At 39.3% G+C, this 26,097-nt stretch overlaps 1 protein-coding gene across 1 annotated transcript in view; it reads left to right on the forward strand.

Moving 5' to 3' along the window:
• The window catches only part of LOC136876949 (esterase FE4), a 50,680-nt gene extending 28,293 nt beyond the window's left edge, over positions 1–22,387 (forward strand). Inside the window, exons 6-10 of the mRNA XM_067150718.2 lie at positions 1,914–2,088; positions 10,333–10,514; positions 15,688–15,841; positions 20,865–20,988; positions 22,108–22,387. Of these exons, the coding sequence (XP_067006819.2) occupies positions 1,914–2,088; positions 10,333–10,514; positions 15,688–15,841; positions 20,865–20,988; positions 22,108–22,270 (798 nt within the window). The 3' untranslated portion in view covers positions 22,271–22,387. The remainder of the gene's footprint in view (positions 1–1,913; positions 2,089–10,332; positions 10,515–15,687; positions 15,842–20,864; positions 20,989–22,107) is intronic.
• Positions 22,388–26,097: the final 3,710 nt, after the last annotated feature.

Consider the following 26,097-nt stretch of genomic DNA (forward strand, 5'->3'; position numbering starts at 1 on the left):
AGTGAGTATGTGGCTAATGGTCTATGAGTTGCAAACCGTGGCTCATTAAAGCACTTATTAATTTATCAAAGTGCCAAGCCTACCTCTGAATTCTGCACGACCTGAATATTGTCCCGATGTATCGTGACAAGAGTGATGAGGTGCCCCAAAGTTGGGATGTCAATAATGTGACATAATGATGTCGGATGGGTACGTTAAACGCCAGGTATTCCAAACAATGATATCAGTGAATGAGGGTGGTGAATGCCTCAAATAATGTCACACTAATAGTAATCATGCGCAACCAATATCAATCATACGACGGCATCCGCGCAAACCTGGTTATCATCATAATAAATATGTACATAATAAATATAATTGGATCTGAATTATTGTCAATATATACGTAGGATGTCATCGAATAACTCTATAATCATACATTGAGGTTTGCGCATGACCACGTAAATATCGCATAATAACTCCTAACTCGAGCTACTGCGACAGTTGACCTGTGGCCACTTCCCAGCCTATACAGCACCATGCTACCACCTCCTGTTTTAAAGTACGTGTTCTGCATATCTGAACTCGTTTTACGGGTTTATTCGAGGTACCCATAACGAATTAAGAGTGGTCTTTTAGCCCGTAAACACATATCCCGTTACATTACCCCTGTTTAGGCAGAGGGACCGATGTCTTTCAGAATTGTAGTAAATGTGAAGGTATGGATAAAACTGCATCGCAAGGGGCTGCTGGACCACCCGGTATACCAAGACATCTTATCTGACCAACTTATAACGAATGTCACGGAGCAGCACGGCTCTTCTATTCTTCATCTTCTTCTTCTTATTATTATTATGAACAGTCATCACCCTGTTCTTTGGATGGATGGTCAGCATAGTTTCCTTAGCTTCAGAGGTCCCCCGCTTTGATTCCCGGCCGTGCCAGCAATTGAACTGCGTATTGTTTATTATTCTAGATGAGGAACTGGGTATTTATGCCAATCTTAATGCACAGATAACTGTAAATAGCATACCTCACACTGCCAACCACGACAGAAACGTGCAATGTCGGATGCGGTACATCGCTTCACATAGTGTGGTGGGAGGAAAGGCAATCCTCCCTAAAAATGGGCCCCATATCTAGCGTCAACCATAAGACACTGATTAATATCCAAGAATAAGAACAAGAGGAAGTCCGCCTCTGTGGTGTAGGTGTTCGTGTGATTAACTGCCACCCGCGGAGGCCGGTTCGGTTCCCGGTTCTGCCACGAAATAAGAAAAAGTGGTAGGAGGACTGGAACGGGGTCCACTCAGCTTCAGAAGGTCAACTGAGTAGAGGGGTGTTCAAACCCCTCCTCAGCCATCCTCGAAGTGGTTTTCCGTGGTTTCCCACTTCTCCTGCAGGCAAATGCCGGGATGGTACCTAACTTAGGGCCACGGCTGCTTCCTTCCCTCTTCCTTGTCTATCCATTCCCATCGTCCCATGCCCCGATAAGGCCTCTGTTCAGCATTGCAGGTGAGGCCGCCTGGGCGAGGTACTGTTCATTCTCCCCCGACTCAAAGTCTCACGCTCCAGGACACTGCCCTTGAGGAGGTACAGGTGGGATCCCTCGCTTAGTCCGAGGGAAAAACCAAACCTGGATGGTAAAAAGTAAGTTAGTAAAAAGAAGAGGAGAAGATTAAGAAGAAGAATATATTGTCGGTATGATGGCGTATTTGAGCACCTTCAAATACCATACGACTGAGCCAGAATCGAACATGCCGTGCTGGGTCAGAAGACTAGCGTTCAACTGTCTGAGAGACTCAGCCCGGCAGAAAACCGAGAATATCTATGTGTATATTATTGGCATTATAGTTTGCATCATCTCCGTCAACGATCGTGTTTTACATTCCAAGTCTCATAGAATTTTCCCTGTTTTGTCTATGTGTACACAGGACCAGTACCGTATTAGGAGTGAAGTCCATGACGTAATTTCTTTGGAGCCAGTGGTAGAGGGAGAGACGGCCTTCATTACAGAGGATCCGGTTACCCTTCTGGATGAAGGGAAGTTCCAAAATGTGTCTTATCTCACAGGAGTAACTTCAGAAGAAGCAATATATCAGATAACAGGTATGTATTAGTAGTATCTATTGGTTACATAAGTGACATAAATAATGCTCTATTTTGGTAGCAAGTTTAATTTTTTTAATGCTGGACTGTTGCCTATGGATATTAAAATTTCCACTCACAAGTTTTATTTTTCAGTGGGTGACATACCAGTTCCAATGGTGATGTGATTACGAGTGAAGTGTCCACCCCTAGTAGTTCTGATGTGTGAGATGTCACTCAACTAGGTCGAGAGTCTGGCGAAGAATCGATGCGACCCTTCTAAAGTAGAGCAGAAAAATGTGTTATCATGCGTGTGTGAAGTAATCGTGGGGGGGGGGGGGGAAGGGGTGTGGAATGTACGCCCCAAAACAACACAAAATGGCCCAGTGATCATATGTCCCACGATCGATCGTTTGCAAGTTACATATTTTATAAAATTTGAAAGGGAATTATTGTTAACAAGTACATAAACCTGTCTTCGACAGTCGAAATTCTTTCTTTCTTTCTTTCTTTCTTTCTTTCTTTCTTTCTTTCTTTCTTTCTTTCTTCCACCTCCACCTCCTCACGGGCAGTATCCCGGTGAAGGGGTCGGGTGATACGACTGCGGAGGAGGGACATTACCTCGCCCAGGCGGCCTCACCTGCTACACTCAACAGAGGGCTTGTGGGAGGTGGGAGGTGGGAGGTGGGAGGATTGGAAGGGATAGACAAGGAAGAGGGAAGGAATCGGCCGTGGCCTTACATTAGGTACCACCCCGGCATTTGTCCAGAGGTGAAGTGGGAACTAGCATTTTCTACATAAAGTATAATTTATCTAAACCAGTAGTCTGTTAATGGAGATGTTTTAATATTAAATTTTATAACTATCCTGAAACTTTTCACCCAACTTGTGTTCGCTGATAGAATGGTATTCTTACCGGGAGAGTTGGCCGTGCGGTTACGGGCGGGCAGCTGTGAGCTCGAATCCGCGAAATAGTGGGTTGCAATCCCACTGCCGGCAGCCCTGAATATCGTTTTCCGTGGTTTCCCATTTTCACACCGGACAAATGCTGGGGCTGTACCTTAATTAAGGCCACGGCCTGTTCCTTCCCATTCCTAGTCCTTTCCTGTCCCATCGTCGCCATAAGAACTATCTGTGTCGGTGCGACGTTTAGCAAATAGCAAAAGGAAACGTATTCTTCTTTTAAAAAATACAAAAGTCGTGGTCGTGAGAGGTTCATTGTATTTTCTTGTAAGACACAACAGTCTATAATTGGTACCAATTTTAGCTGTTGAAAGCTTCTCGTTTTCTCATTATCTCTGTGAATGACAGCTCTAGAGGACTTCTCTGAATTACTGTGTCGCCTAATCCTACGAGTTGCGAATGTAAGTAGTAATCATGGAGCGATCATCGAGGGATGTTATTATTTATAATACCGGGCGAGTTGGCCGTGCTCGTAGAGGCGCGCGGCTGTGAGCTTGCATCCGGGAGATAGTAGGTTCGAATCCCACTGTCGGCAGCCCTGAAAATGGTTTTCCGTGGTTTCCCATTTTCACACCAGGCAAATGCTGGGGCTGTACCTTAATTAAGGCCACGGCCGCTTCCTTCCAACTCCTCGGCCTATCCTATCCCATTGTCGCCATAAGACCTATCTGTGTCGGTGCGACGTAAAGCCCCTAGCAAAAAAAAAAAAAATTATTTATAATGGATTTAATGCAGTTAATTTTTTAACCCAAAATTGAATCAATTATACCACAAAAGAGCACGCTATTTCAAATGATATAATTGCTATTAAATAACAGAAGGTTTGAAAACGAATGATTCCTATTACCGACACAGATAGGACTTAACAGGGCTAGGATTGGGAAGGAAGAGACCGTGGCCTTAATGAAGGTACAGGTCCAGCATTTGCCTGGTGTGAAAAAAGTTTAATCCCTGAGGGTGTTAAATAGGGAGTTAAGACCCGAAAACTAAAATATTCATTCCTCCGATACGGTTTAACGTACGGAGACAAAATTCCAAATAGCGCTATGTAGTTTTAAATCCTATGTATGCAAGAGCAAAACTGTTACACATTCAACAAGTAAGGAGTTAATAATGAGGTTAGCTCCATGAACGAAGTGATTCGTCCTCCAAAATCATCTGACGTACGAAGTTGTAAATTTATTATTTTATGTCTAATATGATATGGGCCTACTTCAAATGCTTTTAATAATAATAATATTAATCATAATCATAATAATGGGTTTACGTCCCACTAACTACGTTTATGCCTTTTGGAATCGCCGAGGTGCCAGAAGATTGTCCCGGGGGAATTTTCTTTCGTGCCAGTAAATTTACCGCCATGGAGCTGACGTATTTGAGAATCTCCAGTACCACAGGACTGGAGGCAGGATCGAACCTGTCAACTTGATCTCATAAATCTAGCGCCTTAACCATCTGAGCCACTCAGCCTGGCTTCAAAATGTTTCCTCCATTAAGAGTTTAGATGGAGGTTGACTTTTAAAATCACAATATTCATTTTCCGAAAAGGTTTTACGCACGAATTTTAAATTTTAAATTTTAAATTTTAAATTTTAAATTTTAAATTTTAAATTTTAAATATTAAAATTTTGCATGTCTTAGGTGTTACATGAGATATATTTTTAAAACATTCTACCCATAAAACAAAACCTTCATTCCTCTATTACTGTTCGACATATGAAGTAAAAAGTTCACAAGCTGGTCATATAGGGTTTTAAAACATTCCAACTGTATGGGGTTTAAATGAGTGTGAGATCCGAAAATACATACTCATTCCGCCAAGACCGTTTGACGTAAGAACTAAGGGTGTGTTCTATACGCTAGCCGACAGCGGACTCTCCAAAATTTAAAACTTCGAAAGACACATTTCAAATTGAAACCGTAGAAAAACAGGGTATCTTGCTAGTATTGTATAAGAGAAAGCTGAACCATTATATATTTACATGTGTTTAATTAGGTAAAACTGATGAATTTTTAAAATTCATCCATAACACCCATTAATATCTTTCACAGGAATGAATTCGTATTTATTTACAGAAACAGTGACATCCGGAATCAACCACATGGGAAAGACGCAATAGTGATTATATCCCTCAGCATAGAGTTGGCATCAGGAAGGGCATCCATCCGTAAAACAGGGCCAAATCACCATGTGCAACATAATCACACACTCGACCCCATTGACGTTGGAAAACCGTCAGAAGAAGAAGTGAAATCTGGAATCAGTACACAGTTAATTATCGAATGAATGGAACCCGAATAACTTAATACTATGATCCCTATTATGTTCTGAATTACGTCAGTTCACGACACAAGAGTATCGTCTAGCAGGACGAGGACATTCCAAATTGCCTCTGTATGTAAATAACGCGTTACAGTATACAAATAACAGATACATCTTTACGTCAATCAACAACTCAGTTGTACGTTAGTTAAACCTGTATGGGCTGCACACTACCTTACTGTTTCGCCACCTTTATCGCTAGTACTCACTTGCACGTTCCCCATAATAATATGGCAGCTGATGCAGCACGTAACATTCCCATACCATGTCACAAGAGAGTTCCACGTACCAAGATCTACGTCCAACAAAATGCTCGCTGATCTAGCACACACTTTTGTGGTCATAAATATTCGCAAGGTACGTAGTATGAGAAACATTCGGCTGCCCTCCGTAACGTTGCCATGTGTTAGGGGTTTTGCTGTGTTCTACACGAAACGCCAGTCGAAGACACTGGAAACTCGATTAAACCACGGCGCCATTATTTTATACTTCTGTATATTACAGAAGGCACACGGTAATAATGCGAGGAAGAAGATGATGAGGACTTGATAGGTGACGAACAATGGTTGGCTGGTTACTACCATAGTTAGTAAATAATACATTAGAGGTAGCAGTGGCGCCACCATCTGCGAGAGAATCACTACAGCGAGCGGCGCATGTTGAAATCGCAGCTGTTTTGCAAAAAGCTCTCTCCGCTGTACTCATCAATGTAAATAGGAGACGCTTAAAACTGTGTGGATAAAGATATGGTTTAAAATTCTTACCTGATCTTGAGAAGCTGCTGAATGGTATGGGCGAAGTCTTGGGTAAGGAGTACAAGATGAAAATAAATAAGTCCAAAACAAAAGTAATGGAGTGCAGTCGAACGAAGGCAGGTGATGCAGGAAATATTAGATTAGGAAATTAAGTCTTAAAGGAAGTAGATAAATATTGTCACTTAGGTAGTAAAATAACTAACGATAGCAGAAGTAAGGAGGATATAAAATGCAGACTAGCACAAGTAAGGAAGAGCTTTCTTAAGAAAAGAAATTTGCTTACTTCCAACATTGATATAGGAATTAGAAAGATGTTTTTGAAGACTTTCGTGTGGAGCGTGGCATTGTATGGAAGTGAAACATGGACGATAACTAGCTCAGAAAGAAAGAGAATAGAAGCTTTTGAAATGTGGTGTTACAGAGGAATGCTGAAGGTGAGATGGATAGATCGAATCACGAATGAAGAGATACTGAATCGAATTGAGGAGAGGAGATCTATTTGGCTAAATTTGACCAGAAAAAGTGATAGAATGATAGGACACATGTTAAGACATCCAGGATTTGTTCAGTTGGTTTGTGAAGGAAGTGTAGGTGGTAAGAACGGTAGGGATAAACCAAGGTATGAATATGACAAGCAGATTAGAGCAGATGTAGGATGCAATAGTTACGTAGAAATGAAAAGGTTAGCACAGGATAGGGTGGCATGGAGGGCTGCATCAAACCAGTCTATGGACTGATAACTCAAACAACAACAACAACAACAACAACAACCTGAAAACATTCTCAGACACTACAGTATATTTGCGATGCTTCTCTCCAGTAAGAAAATAAGCCCAAATGCGCGATAAAAGACGACAGTGTTCAGGTGCAGTTAAGTAACACAAAATCAATTCACTGTCCGTATTACGTCTTCTAACAACATACGTTTAGAAAGAGGCCACGTATATTTTGCTATATTTTATGTAAATGACTAGGACTTTGGTATAATTCTGCCCAACGACCGAAAATGTCCTCTCTCGTACGAAACGAATGAGTGATATTTTAGGCCTAAAAGCGTAGGCGATACTTTGGGGTAAAGTAGACAAAATATTGTCATCGCCGGTTTAGACGGTGGCTTTATGAGTCCAAGTTGGCAGGTTCGAGCCTGGCTCAGTCAGATGATACTTGAAGGTTCTCAAATATGTCAGCCTCTTGTAGATAGATTTACCGGCACATGAAAGAACACCCGTGGGAAAAAACCCTACACCTCAGAGTCTGCGAAAAGTGGAACGAAAAGCCAATATTATTACTATTATTATTATTATTATTATTATTATTATTATTATTATTATTATTATTAATACAGAAGGAGTTATTACCAATTAGAACATGCTAATATAAAGAGTAAATGAGCCGTAAAGAAGACCAGGAACTAGCAAGAAAATGCATTTCGAGTAAGTGCAGATAAGGCCGACTGGTGATTTTCAAATTGCTCTCGTACAGGAAATTCAACGTAAACCAAGTCAAATATTCATACAATACAGGAAGTGTTATCTTTCACCACTTCGTATATACTATAATATATTCCAAAATAAATAGAAACTATGTTATTCTCCTTGTTTGTGTAATAATTTGGCAGACGACTGTAGGATTCAATTATTTTTCTTTGTGTATTACTCAGTACAGTATGAAACAGGAGAAAGTGACAGTGATAATTTCCTAGGGTGACGTGGAGTTTCTACGTTGTGTAAAGCTAATCCTCCCACAAATGTTCAAACCCAGTGACAAAATATCGCCATGAACGGCCATCACAAACGAGAATTATGGGTGACTTCTCCAGCAGATTTTACATTCCCCAAAGTATAATCTACGACGAACATCATTGAAACCAACGATAGGTCTCTTCGGGGGATGTTTACTGAGGAGATTTGCATACCACCTTCAAGTTGCTCAGCGTCTAACAGAAATGGATAAGTGATGAGCGAGTTTCACTACACTATTGAAGCCGAGTGCTGTCCCTAACGTACAAGGTCTAGAATTCTTCTGCATCGTATGGTTTTCAGATGAACGCCGTAATATTCCCCTTGACAGCTACATCATCCGACAAACAACTCGTTTCGAAGGGCTTGAAAGGCCTGCTTTCATTACACATGACACATTCCACAGTGCGCGGGTAACGATTTGGTGCGCCGTGTCTTGACATGGAATATTGAGCATCAAGGATGCTGCACAGAATCCAAAAAAAAGTATAGATTGTGTGTGACTGCTAAAAAACTTCGACAATGTTGTGACATAGAGAGCAGACTGTCGTATGATGGTAAACGGGCTGTAAATTCAGGTTGTAAGTTTGACCCAGAGGAAATATCTCCAGTTTTAATTACAATGTACATAACGTGGAAGTACCTGTTGTGGGATCATTATCAGTAAATATGTGTTAATATAAGGCAAAAGGGCTCAATATTTAATGTAATTAAGACACGTTTAATGGTATTATCTCGAATACAACACCAAGAGAGATTGATGATCAATGGAGAGACAGTGACAAAGTACAAATATTTAGGTACAAAATAATGTGAACCACATCACTGATTGTACTGAGGAAATTAAGTCCAGGATCGGCCAAACCAGAAATGCATTCAAGAAAATAAGGACAGTGTTCTGTAGCAGAGATCTTAGTTTACATCTAAAAATTAGACTTCGGAGACGTTACGTCTTCTCCACCTTGTTACATGTAGTTGAGACCTGGACCATGAAGAAAGGATGAATGGACGGAGGCATTTGAGTTATGGATGTACAGAATAATACTGCGGTTGGGGTGGACAGATAAGGTCACAAACGATAAGGTAATGAGAAGAATGGGAAGGAAAAAGGAAGTATTAAATACTATCAAAATGAGAAAGCTCCATTAAATACCATCTAGTGCAGCTGGTCATTCAAGGGAAGATACAAGGCAAAAGAAGACGCATTTCTTGGATTAACAATCTGAAAAATCAGATCAACTCTTCCACTACTGAGCTGTTTAGCGCTACAGCATGTAAAGCAAGCTTCTCTATGAAGGTACCCGACTTTCTGAGAGGAGATGGCACTTGAAGAAGAATAAGAAGAAGGAATATCCTTCTTGCTGTACTCACATGAACGGTTAATAATTAAAGGTTACAGATCTTTTCGTATGGTTATGCGGGGATTTAGATGTTGTAGTAACGATTTAAAGGAGAGGGCGTATACGACCCTAATTAATTAGAGTATGTTTCCAGAGTGTAGAACGCTCACCTTTATTACTTGATCCGATTAGTGGTATAGATCCAAAGGAATGCAGCACGCTTTATTCTGGGTGATTTTTAAAAACTAGTAGTGTTACGACAATGTTGCGACCTATGGACTGGGAAGACTTGTGAGTAAGGAGACGAGCTGACAGACTAAACGGTGTGTTCCGAGCTGTCAGCGGAGAGATGACGTGGAGTGGCGCTGGTAGAGAAATTAGAGTGAGTTGAGTTCTTAAGAGTTTGTTTTTACAAGATTTTTTTTACGTCGCACCGGCACAGATAGGTCTTGTGGCGACGATGGGATAGGAAAGATCTAGGAGTGGGAAGGAAGCGGCCGTGCCCTTAATTAAGGTACAGCCCCAGCATTTGCCTGGTGTGAAAATGGGAATCCACGGAAAACCATCTTCAGGGCTACCGACAGTGGAGTTTCGAACCCACTATCTCCCGAATACTGGATAGGCCTATTGGCCGCACTTAAGCGACTGCAGCTATAGAGCTCGATAGTTCTTAAGAGTAGGGAATATTATATGATTATAAATGTGTAATTCAAGAAGACAGATTGGGGCAATTGTTCGTTTGTAAGGAGAGGAATTAGGGATTGAAATAATTTACCACGGATGACGTTCGATACATTTCCAATTTCTCTGAAAGAATTTTAGAAAATCGCAGGAAAAAAACTGGCAAGGAATGTGCCGCCAAGACGGTAGCCCAAAATCCGGATCAGTGATAACTTGATTGATTGATTGATTGATTGATTGATTGATTGATTGATTGATTGATTGATTGATTGATTGATTGATTGATTGATTGATTGATTGATTGATTGATTGATTGATTGATTGATTGATTGATTGATTGATTGATTGATTGATTGATTGATTGATTGATTGATTTTTAAATGTTAATATGATGGTATTTCTCCTAGATTGGTAGTGAAAATATACATTGCTTATCGAATCTTATTCACACTTTCATGTTTCAGTCGGAATATTTCGAAAGAACAGAACATTGCAGGAAGTCGACGAACATTTTACCAAAGCATTTAAACCTGAATTGAGGATGTGCAGAGAAGATCCTTGCGGAGATGAAATGATTGCCAAGGTCAGATCTTTCTACTTCGGTGACAAGCCATTGAGCAACGACACTTTAGGGAATCTGGTTGATGTAAGTAATTAAAAACAAATACACTATCCTGTTAAATAGTTTAAGACCAGGTACTTTTTTAAGTCATGTTTTAAAATTCTGCACGTGCTGCACTCAGCAAGTAAGCGTGATCAGGAAAATTAATCTTGATCAAAAAATAGAATTCTTGTCAAAAATACAATTCAAAATACAATCTTCCTGAACAAAACGATGAGTGTTTTACTGAAATATATCAATTTATATCTGTTTAAATTTTACTTTCTGTTGAAGATTACATTTCATTCATATCTTTCACTACAGTTTTACATTTTAAAAAATCTGAGATAAAAATACATTGAGTAAAAACTCCGTAAACTGCACAGGCAACAGTTTCATACGTTGGGCTTACTGGCATGATAGTGATCTTGCAGCCTGTATTTATATGTGTAAGTTACGGTTATCTTCGATAGAATTGTGTTGGGTGTCTTTTATGTGTTAAATATGACTCGGCCTGCGTGTATGTTTTGAAATGAATTTGGCTTGAGTATTTCCCTTAGCAGCATCTTTCTTAGAAACCTCTCATAACTTCACTTTCCACAAAACTGGAGGGGTAACATTTGGCACAGGTATTAAGAAAAGTGTGTCGTGTTGACCACACGACACCTCGTAATTTGCAGGCCCTCGGGCTGAGCAGCGGTCGCTTGGTAGGCCAAGGCCCTGCAAGGGCTGTAATGCCATGGGGTTTGGGTATTTTTATTAAGAAAAGTGAAGATGTTTTATTCCGATGTCTTGTGATAAATGGGGTGACATCGGCGTAAATACCCTAACACAATATCAATAAATCTCACACTTCCCACAAATCTAGGGGGATATAATTTGGTACATGTTTTACTTATAAGCTAGTCAGGGAAAGTAAAGATGTTAACTTCCTATGATTTGCGGTGAAGGAGGATGAAATTGGGGCAATTCCCCTTAACGTAAAATCACTAAATCACTCACTTCCCACGATGCTAGATGGCTAACATTTGGTAGAAGTGTTCCTTATAAGGTAGTTAAGGAAATACAGATCTCTTATTGCGATGTTTTATGATAAAAGAGATGAAATAGGGTTAAATCCTCTAATTATATTTAATTTTCACACATCACATGAGTCTAGGGGGATGTAGTTTGTTATAGATACTTCTCACATGCTAATTAGTAAAATCGAAGGCGATTCATTCGGAGATTTTGTGATTAAAGTGGTGAAGTTGGGGTAAATATCCTAACTACATTGTCATCAATTCTGACATTTCCCACGAAGCTAGATTGCTGCAATTTAGTACAGGTGTTTCTTATAAGCTAATTAGAAAAAGTAAAGATATTAATTCCGTTGTTTCAAGGTTAAGGTACTGAAATAAGGGTACGTACCCTCGTCGACAAAATTACAGATTCCCAGGCAGTAGGCAAGAAGACCTGGCGAAAATATAATAGCCCATGAGAAACAATACAAATTACATAGTCATCTCCTCGTGGTGTTTCTCTTAACCATCAAACAAATACGGGTGTAGGCGAGGGAACCTATCGCAAACAAAACTCTCATGGGAAACGATGCATAGTTTCCTCCCCGCAGTGTGTCTTGCGTAGCGCTAAGAACCACGCTATTAAGCTTCAAACAAAAATTATCCTATGTGAAGAAAGGGCATTCAGCTAGTTTCCTCAATATTTGAAACATCTATCTGGGTGAATGTATGGCTTATCCTTACATCAATTGTAGATTGAAAATTGCCTGTACCGTCTATTTTGTATGCGGAACATCTTGCATCGAGATATTTAAAATCATAAGCGGGTTCAACTATTTTGCGTAACTTTTGTGAAGGTGGTGCGGTATGATAGTAAAGAACTAATTTTTAGTAGCACTTTTGCCTACAAATAAGAATCTTCTTTGAAACTAAGGCTGCAGACAAAAAAAGGGGGGGAAAGAACCTTTCGGGACGAAGAAGTCGTTTTGAGCCACTTATTATATTAGTTTTTGCCTGCAGGATATTCGTGAAGTGATTGTGACCCTTTGCTCTTTTTCCTGTTCGAAGTACAAACATGCACACAACAATTTGAAATGTTCAGATATTTCTAAACACTTCTCAAGAAAACCAAATAACTGCACTACACAATAAAGATTATAGAATTAGCACATAAAGGAGAATTATTGATTGGAACGAGAAATTCATTAGATTTGTCTTTGTCTGCAGGTAAGTAGTGAAATGATAGTGTGTGTTCCTTTGCTTTATTTTCGGTTCAAAAACATGCCACCCAAGAATATCACATGTTCAACGATTCGCGACTACAATTTGAAAAATCACTTCACTACACAATATGAATCGAATTAGCGCGTACCTATCAACTATCAAAAATAAATACAATTCTACTAGTAACCTACTAGTAACACTTGTAACAACAGAATGGTACATATGAAACTGGAAGTACGATAATTAAGGTACACAATTTCCTGTCAGCATCATGATTGCTGTACAGGCCATACTGTGGAAATCGCGCCAGGCCCATCAACTGATCGACCGAGGTGATCAAATTAATGTTGAGAGTTGTAATTGTGAAAGTAATTTATGGTGACTGAGAGCATTCTTTAGATAATTCGATGATTTGGATAATGTTTAATTACGAGTATATTGCATGCTTGATTTCTAACTTATATCACATCAGGATGTACGTAAACATGTCTAATTGAAATAATGACAACTCATAGTTTAGGTCATATCTGTTATCTTCACGTGATGAGCAGAGAAAATTCAAAGGACTTAGTATTTCTAGTGAAATTTATTCACTGAATTGTTACTGTTTAGCACCCCCTTGTGGAAATATTCCCCTGTGGGTGGGGGCAGTAGAGTAGAGTATCACTTGCCTTTCGTAAAGGGTGACTAAGAGGGTAATCACGGGTTCTTAATTTGGGGGAGTGAGTTGGCGACCATGGGGCCCTTAGCTGCGTCCTGGCATTGCTTCCACTTACTTGTGCAAGGTACCTCACTTACATCTGTCCTATCCGATCTCCCTTGGTCAGCTCTTGCTTTCTTCCGACCTCAACTCTATTAGAGCGTTCTAGGCCTAGGGAATCTTTCATTTCATTGCCTTTGGGGCCACTTGTCTTTCATCAAAATGTCGCACCCCATCCATAATTTCCCCTCTGATTAGTATTAATGGAGGATGGTTGCTTAGTTGTATTTCCTCTTAAAACAATAATCGCCACCACCACCATCCCCACCACTCTTGTAGAAAATTAAATGTATTGTCATTTTAAATACAGAAGGCGAAAGTTCTCAATTCCCACAGTTCTAAGAAGCGTGCAACGATGCCAATCCAAATATACAAGTGAATACACATCAGTATTTCGTTTCGTGCGAATGTGGGCAGGAGATATTTATGGAAGATTAAAATCCCAATCAAGAACGTAACTATTATGAAGAATACAGGAGTATGTTTCACTCATTTTCCAGGATCAAATTATGAGTAAAATTAGAACAACCCGTGATGACAGCGAGATCAGCGTTTGACTATCTAGTTTCATATAGTTTCATACTAGTGTGTCTCATTTTTTATATGAAAGAGCCTACAGTTAACAAATGTTCAGTAACCGCGTGAACCTGTATCATTTCTTGGGTTAGGTAATATTGATAAAGGGCTGCGTTTTTCCCAAAATGGTAAAATTAGGTCTATAATAGAGAATGAAATTCAATTTATAAAATCTAACCTCATGTGACATTTACTATGCAAATCAATTCCCCAGTTATTTCCGTGAATGTAGGAAGACACTGACAGATCCTGCTGGACAGTATATTAATATTTGGATAAGCGCCGGCTATTCCTACACAACTAGAAGAAAAATGATACAAATGTTTGTGTGGAAGAAAGGGTCTCAAGATGTCCTTTGAAATATAGCGCCAGAAGTTCCAAAACAAACATACATCAACAAGAAATATGCAGTATTTATATCCATAAAGTGGTATGGAGGTAGAGCCATATATTGTTATAATAATTTACATTTTTGTACTTTCGTCATCTCCATATTCTCATTAATGCTTAATTATTATGATGTATTGAGTGCATTGATAAGTAAAACAATGGCTATGCCTTGACCGCTTTGAACACTTTATAAATCTACTTCTCCTAAAGTTACACTTACAAGATATTAAACGATCATAGTTTAATGATCTCACTATTATATTAAGGCAACTTTTGTGAATATTTCTTAACTACGAGACACAGATATATCACGTACCTTCATTGCGCAGGTCGGGCAGAGGAAACGGTTCGCTTCTTTGTGTGACGTCATCTACATCACGAAGGTAGTGGTACAATTGAAGGCCAGTACTCCTGCTACATTGCGGAGGAACTTTCTAATTTAAGCTTTATCCTAGCCTTTACAAGCGATTGTCAAGGCAGCGCAGATCTAGTTGACCGTGATAAGTTATACTTAGGAATTTCATCCCTTCCCATGCTGTTGACATATTTCTTCCAGTTCCTCTGGTATCTTCGCAGCCATTTTAATACGGACTGTACCTTCACTTCTTTCATCACCAACTTGATTCTCTACTGGACCAATCATGTGTACGTCTCATGAATGTCATATCAGCATAGGTGATTCTGGTTTCCCCTGTTTTCCTGATTATCCATACTTCACTTCCGTACGAAAGGACTGGTCTGGCTAGTGTACTGTAAACATGAAATATGAAGTCTTGATTTTCTCAGGACTTATTTTATAGGACCCTTGGTTTTCTTAAATTTACCAATAATTTTATCTTTATCTATTTTGCTATCGATTATTGGGGATTTGCCGAGATTGTTGACGGAATTATTTCATTCTACTGGCTTCTTAATCTTAATAACTTAATAGACCTCTAGCTTTGGAAGCAAGTTATGTTTTTCAGTTTTTCGTAGTTATCCACGATTGTATTAAGATGGTGTGCATAGCGTTCTAGATCCTACTCTGAAATAGAAAATAATACCTGATCATCAGCATAGAACAGCGTATCGATTTCGAAGCTGTTATTTTTGATGTAGGAGATTCAGTCTTCTGTAAGATGCTCATGTAGAGTTTCAAAACTGATGGGGATGGGAAGCTACCCTATCGTATGACATTTTTGATTCGTTTCCCTTCTGAAACTGCGTTGCTACCTGCAAAAACGACCAAAATTCTTTAATTCTCCTAAAATATAGTTTATATTTTCAGATGAATACAGATTTAAGGTTCGCTGAAGGAGTCTTCCATGGAGTCAAGAAAATGTCTTCACTAAGCTCTGCGCCAGTTTATCTTTACCAGTTTTCATACGATGGTGGACTAGGAATAACAAAGCTGAGTTCTCCAGACTTAATTAAAATCCCAGGTACGTAAAATCATGATATTATTGGACATGATTATGTTGATAATGTTGCCCCCAGATGCAATATTATAGTGCAAACCCCATTCAGATGCAAATTTGAAAAATATTTTACACACAATGACTGGAATATCTGAACATTATTTCATGACTGGAGCATTTCTCGTCATATTGGATAAAAATTGAAATATTTTCCTACAATTTTAAAGTGGTAGTTGATAGCCTTATTTCTGTACAATATCAGCTTCCTCTGCTTAACAGTCAGCATTATATTAAATATTGTACAGATTTTTTGTCACGTGATATTTTATGGAAATATTATGGACAAACTATTAGAGATAGGACTTTAAATTATTTGAAGTTATAAATATAATAATGTATAGAATGTAATAATAACCACATTAGGAATTTATTTATTTATATGTTCTGAAAACGTGCAAAACTCCTTACTGTCACAATTTTATTTTCGATATAGTCTGGAGGAGGCCAGCTTGTTCGATAATTCTTGTTTTATCGTTCCAAATAGGAAACATTTATGTGGTCTTTATAGGGACCGCAATCCATTGGGGTAAACGTCATTCCCGTAATGAAATACCTTAAGTACAAATGCAGTATATCAGAAATATATATTTCTAGGAATTCTAAAATTGGCATTTTGGAATTATAAATACATATTATTAAATCGGATAGCATATTGGAATTCGAAATACATAGTAAGCCAGATGCCATATTTGAAATGGAAATACATGACAAAAATTCAGGATAGTTGAATTCTAGATTTGTATATCTGATAAAAAGTAATTAAAAATGACAGTCATTATATCCGAGTAACATTCATACTGTAGGAGCTGTTCACGGGGCTGTGTTGTTAGTGAAATAAACATTTTACTTTAATCCATGACGATAGACAAATGCACAGTGCGACAACAGGTATGCCGAAACCAATGAAATATGTTCCTCTACCTCCTAAATTAAAAATCATTGCAGAACATTGGACTCGAACCGGAGGGTCTTGAAAAATAGTCAGACCCCTTCCCACCAGACCTCCTAAGTATTCGCCAAAGAAACTATCAATATGATAACTCTATGTACCGTAGAAATCAGGGAATTATGAACATTTCACAACCAGAATGAATAAAAGAGTTGTAATCAAATTCTCCAGTGTATTTTAGAATAAAAGAATGTAGGTCTATTCATCGAACTTTTCACAACGAAATCTCATTAATGTCAAATGAAAACAGATCACCCGCTACAACGTGACCATGGAATTGTTTTATTCAGAAGTAACTACCAAATCGGTACTAAATGCATTCCACTGGGAGACGAGACGATCAATTCCAGTTGTGTAGAGAGATGACGGATCCACAATCGCATCTACTCTTGGACTCCCTCATCCGAATGAAACCGACGTCCACAAATGTATTTCTTCTTCCGTGATTCGTAGATTTTCCGGGATAAGGCCATCAATCCGTCCTATCACATCAGGAATAATGGCGCGATGGGTCTGTGTTGAGCGCGCATCTCCTTGCAATGATGTGCACCCTTCTCGGAATCACCTATTACAGTTAAGAAAACATTAATTACATAATCTTAATTTTGAAGCCCTTCTTCTTCTACTACCGCTTTTCCGATACCTGTGGTGTTTCTGGTGCGAACTGGGTCGTGCATGTGAATTTGGCCCTGTTCTAGGGCCGGATGCCCTTCCTAGCGCCAACACTATTGCGTGTTTCCGTGTTGGTCTTGAATGTGGTGTATTGTTTGAATATGAAGAGGAGAATGTTTAAAAAGAAACACAAACATACATCCCCCGAGTCAGAAGAGATAATGAGACGCGAGTAAAATCCTCGACCCGGTCGGGAATAGAACCCGGGATCCTCTGAAACGAACACCTCAACGCAGACCATTCAGCCAAGAAGTCGGAATGAAAATTCATTTTTTAAGGCTTTATGTTCGACTAGAAATGGACTCTGCCGAAAGGTAATGAATGCAAGTTATGAATTAATTATTTTACAAATAGCATTTGTACTTACTAAGCTGCAAAAATAGAATTTCACAAAACTTAGATATAGCGAAAATTGCGCCATCCCCATGACTTTATTAAGAAGCTTTATTTGACGTAGAATTTGTCTCTAAATTCAGAACAGCATTTCGGTCGATGATCTTTGCAAAACATTCTTCTTTTCTTCTTCTTAATCTGTTTACCCTCCAGGGTTGTTTTTTTCCCTCGGACTCAGCGAGGGATCCCACCTCTACCGCTTCAAGGGCAGTGTCCTGGAGCATGAGACACCGGGTCGGGGGATACAACTGGGGAGAATGACCAGTACCTCGCCCAGGCAGCCTCACCTGCAATGCTGAACAGGGGCCTTGTCGGGGAATAGGAAGATTGGAAGGGATAGACAAGGAAGAGAGAAGGAAGCGGCCGTGGTCTTAAGTTACATACCATCCCGGCATTTGCCTAGAGGAGAATTGAGAAACCACGGAAAACTGCTTTCAGGAAGGCTGAGGAGGGAATCGAACCCCCCTCTACTCAGTTGATCTCCCGAGGCTGAGTGGACCCCGTTCCAGCCACCATACCACTTTTCAAATTTCGTGGCAGAGGCGGGAATCGAACTCGGACCTCCGGGGGTGGCAGCTAATCACACTAACCACTACACCACAGAGACGGGGTTTGCAAAACCATGAAGACGAAATAATTTTAATATAATAAGTGAGACGGCAGTACCATCTCATTTTAAATATGAAGGTCAGTATATCCAGCAATGGGAGTTTGATCTTTAAACTACGTCATCGGATGATACAATAATATTGCAAACCTAAGGTAATAAATTCGTAGTGTAGCGCGGTTACCAAGTACAGCATCTTTGAACTCCGGAGCGGTAACACGTCATATGAGGTGACGTTTGCCTTTTATCAGTTATTGCTACGCGTATACGGCAAAATACAATCATACATTGAACTTTCGAGAAAATTATGGTGTGGAGAACAGCGAGAAACTTTTACCTTTCGTAAAAGTATGTCGTGAAACATGACTTCAAAATGATCGAAGATGCTTTAGATAACATAAAGCGGCTTGAAAATTCCAAAAAGTCCAAAATCTTTAATATCGAGCGTCAAGGGGCTTATCGGAAGCGTCTGAAAATTTAGGTGGCCGGGCGTGCTTAGGTGAGTTCCACGATGCTGGAGGCATAGTCGAGCACATCCTCTGCCACAGTGTTGAAAAATGATTTGGGACTCATGATCTTGAAAACTATAAAGTGGTGTCGAATTAATAAATAACACGTCAACAATAAAATCTCAGCATCCGGGAGATAGTAGGTTCGAATCCCACTATCGGCAGCCCTGAAAATGGCTTTCCGTGGTTTCCCATTTTCACACCAGGCAAATGCTGGGGCTGTACCTTAATTAAGGCAACGGCCGCTTCCTTCCAACTCCTAGGCCTTTCCTATCCCATCGTCGCCATAAGACCTATCTGTGTCGGTGCGACGTAAAGCCCCTAGCAAAAAAAAAATCTCAAATCCATACGGACTACTTCATTCCAACAATATTTACTAAACGGGACGTATTTTACGTTAAACATGTCTCAGTAACCATTTCACAGCCCCTTTCGACTTTCTTCAATGTTACCTGGGTAAATTTCAAAAGGTAACTTGATCTTTCCTGTCGTTAAGGATGTGATAAAGTTACATATAAATCTGGTTGGTTGGTCAGGTTTAACAATAATAAAAATACCTCGGCCCGGTTTATTGAACCTCAGTTAATATTTGATTGGATGTGAAAATAATTTAACAGTGAACTCAACAAAATTAGCATTTAATCAACATTGGTTAAGACTAACTATCAGTTAAACTCTCACTTAACTTAACTGCCCAATTTCAAGCTGTTAAATTCGATGCATTCGATGCAGATGTTCTGTATCTTAAATATGTTTTTCATACAGTTGTTCGAGATGTTTGATCGTACCTTTGCTATCGTCAGTATGTACATTGAATTCTCTACAAATCTTCTGCTATCGTCAGTATGTACATTGAATTCTCTACAAATCTTCTGCCAAACGTCACTTTTAGCTTTGAGCACGGATCCATTAGTTTGCTTACTTTCTGTAATAGGTACATACATGTAAATAATTTCCAAAAGAAGAGATATTTGAACCACGCTTTCTCTTCTATTTTCATATTGGTGTATTGAGCAACAGAAAATTCACGGTGAAGACAAAAATTTCTAATAAAGGTTGATTTCGCGCGCCATGGTTTACAGCTGTATTCGAACAAAAGATCATCGGAGCGCGCTCAAAAAACTGCATGGTTCTGTAAATGCCTTCTAGATTCTCACTAATCGTGACTATTGTGAGAGATAACACCCTGTTAGTTAACAGTTCTCAGGAAATGTTCGGAAAAACGCAACAATCTTAACATGCTGATAAATGTTTAACTCTATTTTAATAAACAGTGTATTAGTGTTCTTTGAATTGAGATTGAATAAACCGGACCCTGATTAATTTAGATGTTAAAACAGTGACATGGTGTATTACTTGGGATATTATAAGCTAACATAAGACTCTTTTGATATAAATCTTCGTGATCTACCTTCCTGTACGAGGGACCGATTACCAGGTCCTTAAAACACCAATTATCTTCATTAATGAACGTAGGCTCATTGTATTAAAATAAATAATTAATATGATTATCTGGATTAAACACGATTATTTATTACTAATGATATTGTAATAAATAAGTAATTAAATATGATTGTATGGAAATTTGTATGGAAGTGATATCAATATATCCCCTAAGTTCATTTTTGCTAGTTTGTAGGCTGATTTGTACAAATACAAGAGTATTTAAAGTAAAGACCAGTTGCAGGCACCAGACCATTTAATATTTTCCATTTCGCTTTATTTGGACTGTTAATTGCTAGGAGAATCAGCACTTTATGTCATAATAGGAATGTTCTCATAATTTATAATTACACGTCTCCTTGGTACTTGTATGATAAAATTTCGCCTTTGAGGAATAATTCTCTTACCCCGCAGGCCCTGTGCATAGCGATGATCTTGGATACCTATACGATTTTGGAATACCAGTTGCAGACGATTCTCTGGACGCTAAAGTGAGATCAAGAATGATCACCCTGTGGACCAACTTCGTTAAAACACGGTAAGTTTCGGGAAGATTCTTCTTTAGTGAAAATTAAAAACTTTACTTTCAGCACAATTCCGTTACTTATTAAGTTATTATTCACCAGTTACTGTGTAGACAACAGACTGACAAGCAACAAATCTAATAAATGTGCAAACCGGATATTGTGGTGAAACATTTATTCTGATAAAACTTGCAGTAGAATGTTTTTCCTTTTTTGTTCCTTGTGGTTTAACGTCGCACTAACACATCGATGGAATTCGTTGACGCAATGACGGGAAAGGGCTAGAATTGGGAAGTAACTGGCAGTGGCCTTAATTAAGGTACAGTCCTAGCATTTGCTTGGTGTGAAAATGAGCGGGCACAGAAAACCATCTTCCGGACTGCCGACGGTAGCATTCGAACCTACAACCTCCCGAATGCAAGCTCACAGCCATATGACTCTCTCCGCACGGCCAACTCGCTCGGTATTATTATTATTATTATTATTATTATTATTATTATTCTCTATGAATACAAAACATAGAACAGCCCATTTGTGCCTTGGCCTGGCAAGACGACTGCTGCCCGGACAGATGCCGCAGTTCAACTTGGTGAGATCATCATGCGCATTCCTTGCGTTTTTGATCAAATCTCTTTCATCAGACAGTTGGTCTAAGTAGGCTAAGTGGACCCTGCCAAAGTCTTCAGTCCAGAAAAATTCCTGCGTTGACCGGGAATGTAAACCAGGGCCTCTGGGTAGAAGACAAGCATGTTACTTTAGGGGGCCTAGGCACTTCGAATACTGTGCTACTTGGCTACGCTGTTCGGGTGACGTATTTGTGAGCTTGAGTTCGAACCTCCCCGTTGGCAATCCGAAAGATGGCTTTTAGCGTATCCAATTTTCACTGCAGGAAAATGCCGTGGCTGTACCTTAGTTAACGCCACGGCTGATACTTTTCCAATTCTAGCCTTTTTCCATCCTTTAATCGACGAAATCCTTCGATGCGTAGGTGCCCCGTTAAATATTCGACAGGAGAATATGGTGAAAGATTGTTAGATAGGCTAAACTACATTTGTTCATGATGGTGTTAGTAAATCAGTTACAATAAAAATAGTCTTAGGTATACTGTATCTCATTCAGGTACTTTCTTTCAGGAATCCAACACCAGAAGTGACAGAAGAAATCCCAGTTTGGCTTCCCTATACGAGTGATGCAACAAACTACTTGGACATCGGGTCACAGCTGGAAGTGAAGAAAGACTACAACAAAAAGAGAATGGATTTCTGGGACAACCTCTACAGTTTGAAAAAGGTGTAAAATATAAACATTGAAATTATATATCGAATTTCTCTGGAACTGCTATAAATATGTAATATATTGGGTAATACGTCTTATTAAATACTTTTTCCATAAGCTACGATTATATGGAATCATTTTCCTGAGTTGTTGTCTCATACTGTACTGTTATTCAGAACGTAAAAGTCACTGTCGGTAAGAACTAAATTAAGACTCTGCAATACAGTAAAATGAAATGGGGTATGGCTTTTAGTGCCGGGAGTGTCCGAGAACATGTTCGGCTCGCCAGATGCAGGTCTTTTGATTTGACTCCCTGCGCGTCGTGATGAGGATGAAATGATGATGAAGACGACACATACACCTAGTCCCCGTACCAGCGAAATTAACCAATTATGCTTAAAATTCCCGACCCTGCCGGGAATCGAACCCGGGAGCCCTGTGACCAAAGGCCAGCACGCTAACCATTTATCCATGGAGCCGGACTGCAATACAGTAATGAGGCCACATGCAATGTATGCATCGGAATGTCTAACCCACACACACACAAACAATACAGTAGGTGAGGAGGTGAGGAAGATAGAAAGGAAAATGTTACGTAAGATATTAGATCCTAGGAAGAAGGTGACATATGGAAGAAAAGAAGGAATGAAGAACTGTACAAGCAGACTAATGAACTGACTGATGAAATGATAAAGACACGACTGAAGTTTGCTGGACACCTTCTTCGGATGAGTGACGACAGTTTCGTTAAGAGGACATGGGAGTATAGCAGGAAATGCGAGAGCACCACAACCTTATCAAAGATCTAAATTAACAGGGTCTGAACACCGAAAGCATGTTGAACAGAAACGAATTTCTGAAAATAGTCGACAGACACAGGGAAGTTCAGAAACAAGAGAGGCAACAACGAACTTTGACAGACCATCATAGGGAGGCTAGAAGTCAAAATATGAAGAGGTTTTAAGAGCAGAAGAGACAGGAAGCCGGGAAGCAGAAGCATAAGCTAAGCGGGCTCCACAGAAGGACAAAACTAATGTAAATAATAATAATAATAATAATAATAATAATAATAATAATAATAATAATAATAATAATAATAATGTAATGGCGTATGGCCGCTGGAGAGGCCTGGTGCAGGTCTTTTTATATTAGACGGCCTATTAGGCGACCTGAATGTCTGTGAATACGAGGGCCCTGGCTAGGATGATTTCTAATGCTGAATACGCCACATACACCCAGTCCCCGAGCCATTGGAATTAACCAGTTAAAGTTAAAATCCGCAACCCGAAACCGGGAACCTCCGAACCGAAGGCCAGTAGGCTGACCATTCATCCAACGAGTCGGACATAATAATAATAATAATAATAATAATAATAATAATAATAATAATAATAATAATAATAATAATAATAATCGAGTGATATCAGTAATTGTTTTAATTTCTTGTCCCTCAGTCTGCCTGTATGTCAATTTGGACGTTCAATTTCAATCTACCAGATGGCAGAAAGGCAGAATCTCTATTAAGAGATCTATGATTGAATTTTAATTCATTTTGTCGGGTAACAACCAAATGTATCGCCAGAGAAATTTTCCGCATCCACATCGTATGGACTTTTTTCCGCCGTTAAAATACCCGATTACCTCTGTAGGGTTTGAATCCACGATCTTCGGATTTGCAAGCAGATACTCTACCACTGATGCACAGATGGAGCTTATGATTGAAGTGAATCATAGAAATGAATATGTTTGCCACCTTAAGACAGTCCGCCTCCGTAGCGTAACGGTTAGTGTTATTAGCTGCCGTCCGCGGGGGCCTGGGTTCGATTCCCGGTACTGCCAGCAATATAAGAATGGCAGGAGGGCTGGTATGTGGTTGAAATGGTACATGCAGCTCACCTCCAATGGGGGTGTACCTAAAAAGGGCTGCACCACCTCGGGATGAGGACACGAGTTTACTTTACCTTAAGACAAATCTTGAGCTTCGAAAAAATGTAGTTGAATTCTTGTACCCCCTTCTGTTTGTCTTCTATATCTGGAAAATTAATAGTGCAGTGTTCTGCTACATTGAATAATAATAATAATAATAATAATAACAAGGCTAGGGTACTTGAACACATTGAAATACCATCGTACTGAGCCAGGACCAAAAGCGCAATTTTGTGCTCAGAAAGCCAATGTTTACAATCTGATTCACTCAACTCGAGCTATATTGAGCAATGGTTATTCCCTTCAATGTCCTTTTCCCAAATTTGTATTGGGTCGCTCCAGCAAACATACTCAATTTGTCGTCTTGGCCAGGGGTTTATCAATTAATTCCCTCCCTGCTGCCTCCCATCAATCATGGAGATAATCCGTATAGAAAATTTTCAGAATTCGAATCCCCTAAACAGGAGTTGGGATTCGAGTGTGTAGCCAGTGCACCGAAGCGACTATATAAATTGAAAATATATTGCTATCAGACGATGAAAGGTTATTTTAAAAGTATTTTACTTTCTACTTACGAAGTATATATATGCATTCGAAATATAAGTTAGCACTGAACGTACTACACGACTCAAGTTATATTTCTAACATTTTTCTGGATATATTAATGGTGATACATTGAATCTGGATTTTTTAATTCATCGAATATGAATGTGTAAACATAATGGTAACAAACATTGTTCTTCAAAACCATAGCAATACATAACCATTGTACGTCTATGCTATTCCTTGTCCATTCGTTACTACCGAAATAAGCGGGTCCTCCTGGAGTTTTCTCTGACTGTGGAGATTAACTGGAGTTTCAAGTAGACATGACCTTTCTCCTTCTATATACTCTAACGGCGATAGGAAGACCATTTTCAGATGTCGGAGTTTATCCTGCGTATTCAAACATAACTTAGTATTCACAGTAGTTGACTGAGGTTTAATCTCTTCAGAGACACCATTAAACACCTGTTATTAAAAATCAAAGCAATGTTCTCTATTGGAAGTTAGTGGAAAGCTCCTGATGAACTAATTGCTTGTGAATGACATTTTAAAGTATTAGTACATTACTTATGAAAATTAACCACTTCGATTACAAGATAAAAATATAGAGTACTTAGAGTGGGCAACTTTACCGACCTGCTGGGGATCAGACCATTTATATCTGATATTGACACGGACAGTTATACCGGCAATATCAAAATAAAGGGCCCCATTCAGCAATTTATAATACTATAAGCCTATTATAATTGAACGTGTTTTAAATCATATTTTGAACCATATTTAGGCTTATGAACTGACAAAAAATGACCAAGCGAGTTGGCCGTGCGCATAGGGTTGCGCAGCTCTGAGTTTGCATTCGAGAGATAGTGGGTTCAAACCCCACTGCCTGCAGCCCTGAAGACGGCTTTCCGCAGTTTTCCATTTTCATACCAGACAAATGCTCGGGCTGTACCTTAATTAAGGCCACGGCAGCTTCCTTGTCAATCCTAACCCTTTATTATCCCATCGTCACCACAAGGCGGTGTGTCGGTGCGACGTAAAGCATTTTGTAGGAAAAATAAGTCTAAAAATGGGCCGGGATGAAAGAATCAGACAGTTGAGGCTCTGGGCTTCTAACGCCAACATGGCAGGTTCGATCCTGGCTCAGTCCGGTGGTATTTTTAGGTGCTCAAATACGTGTGCCTCGTGTCGCTAGATTTACTGGCGAGTAAAAGGACTCCTGCGGGACTTAGTACTTCGGCGTCTCCGAAAACTGTGAAAATAGTTAGTGGGATGTAAAGCCAATGACATTATTATTATTATTGTTATTATTATTATTATTATTATTATTATTATTATTATTATTATTATTATTATTATTATTATTATTATTATTA

Source organism: Anabrus simplex, chromosome 7, assembly GCF_040414725.1.
Source record: "Anabrus simplex isolate iqAnaSimp1 chromosome 7, ASM4041472v1, whole genome shotgun sequence".
In the NCBI taxonomy this organism is placed as follows: domain Eukaryota; kingdom Metazoa; phylum Arthropoda; class Insecta; order Orthoptera; family Tettigoniidae; genus Anabrus; species Anabrus simplex.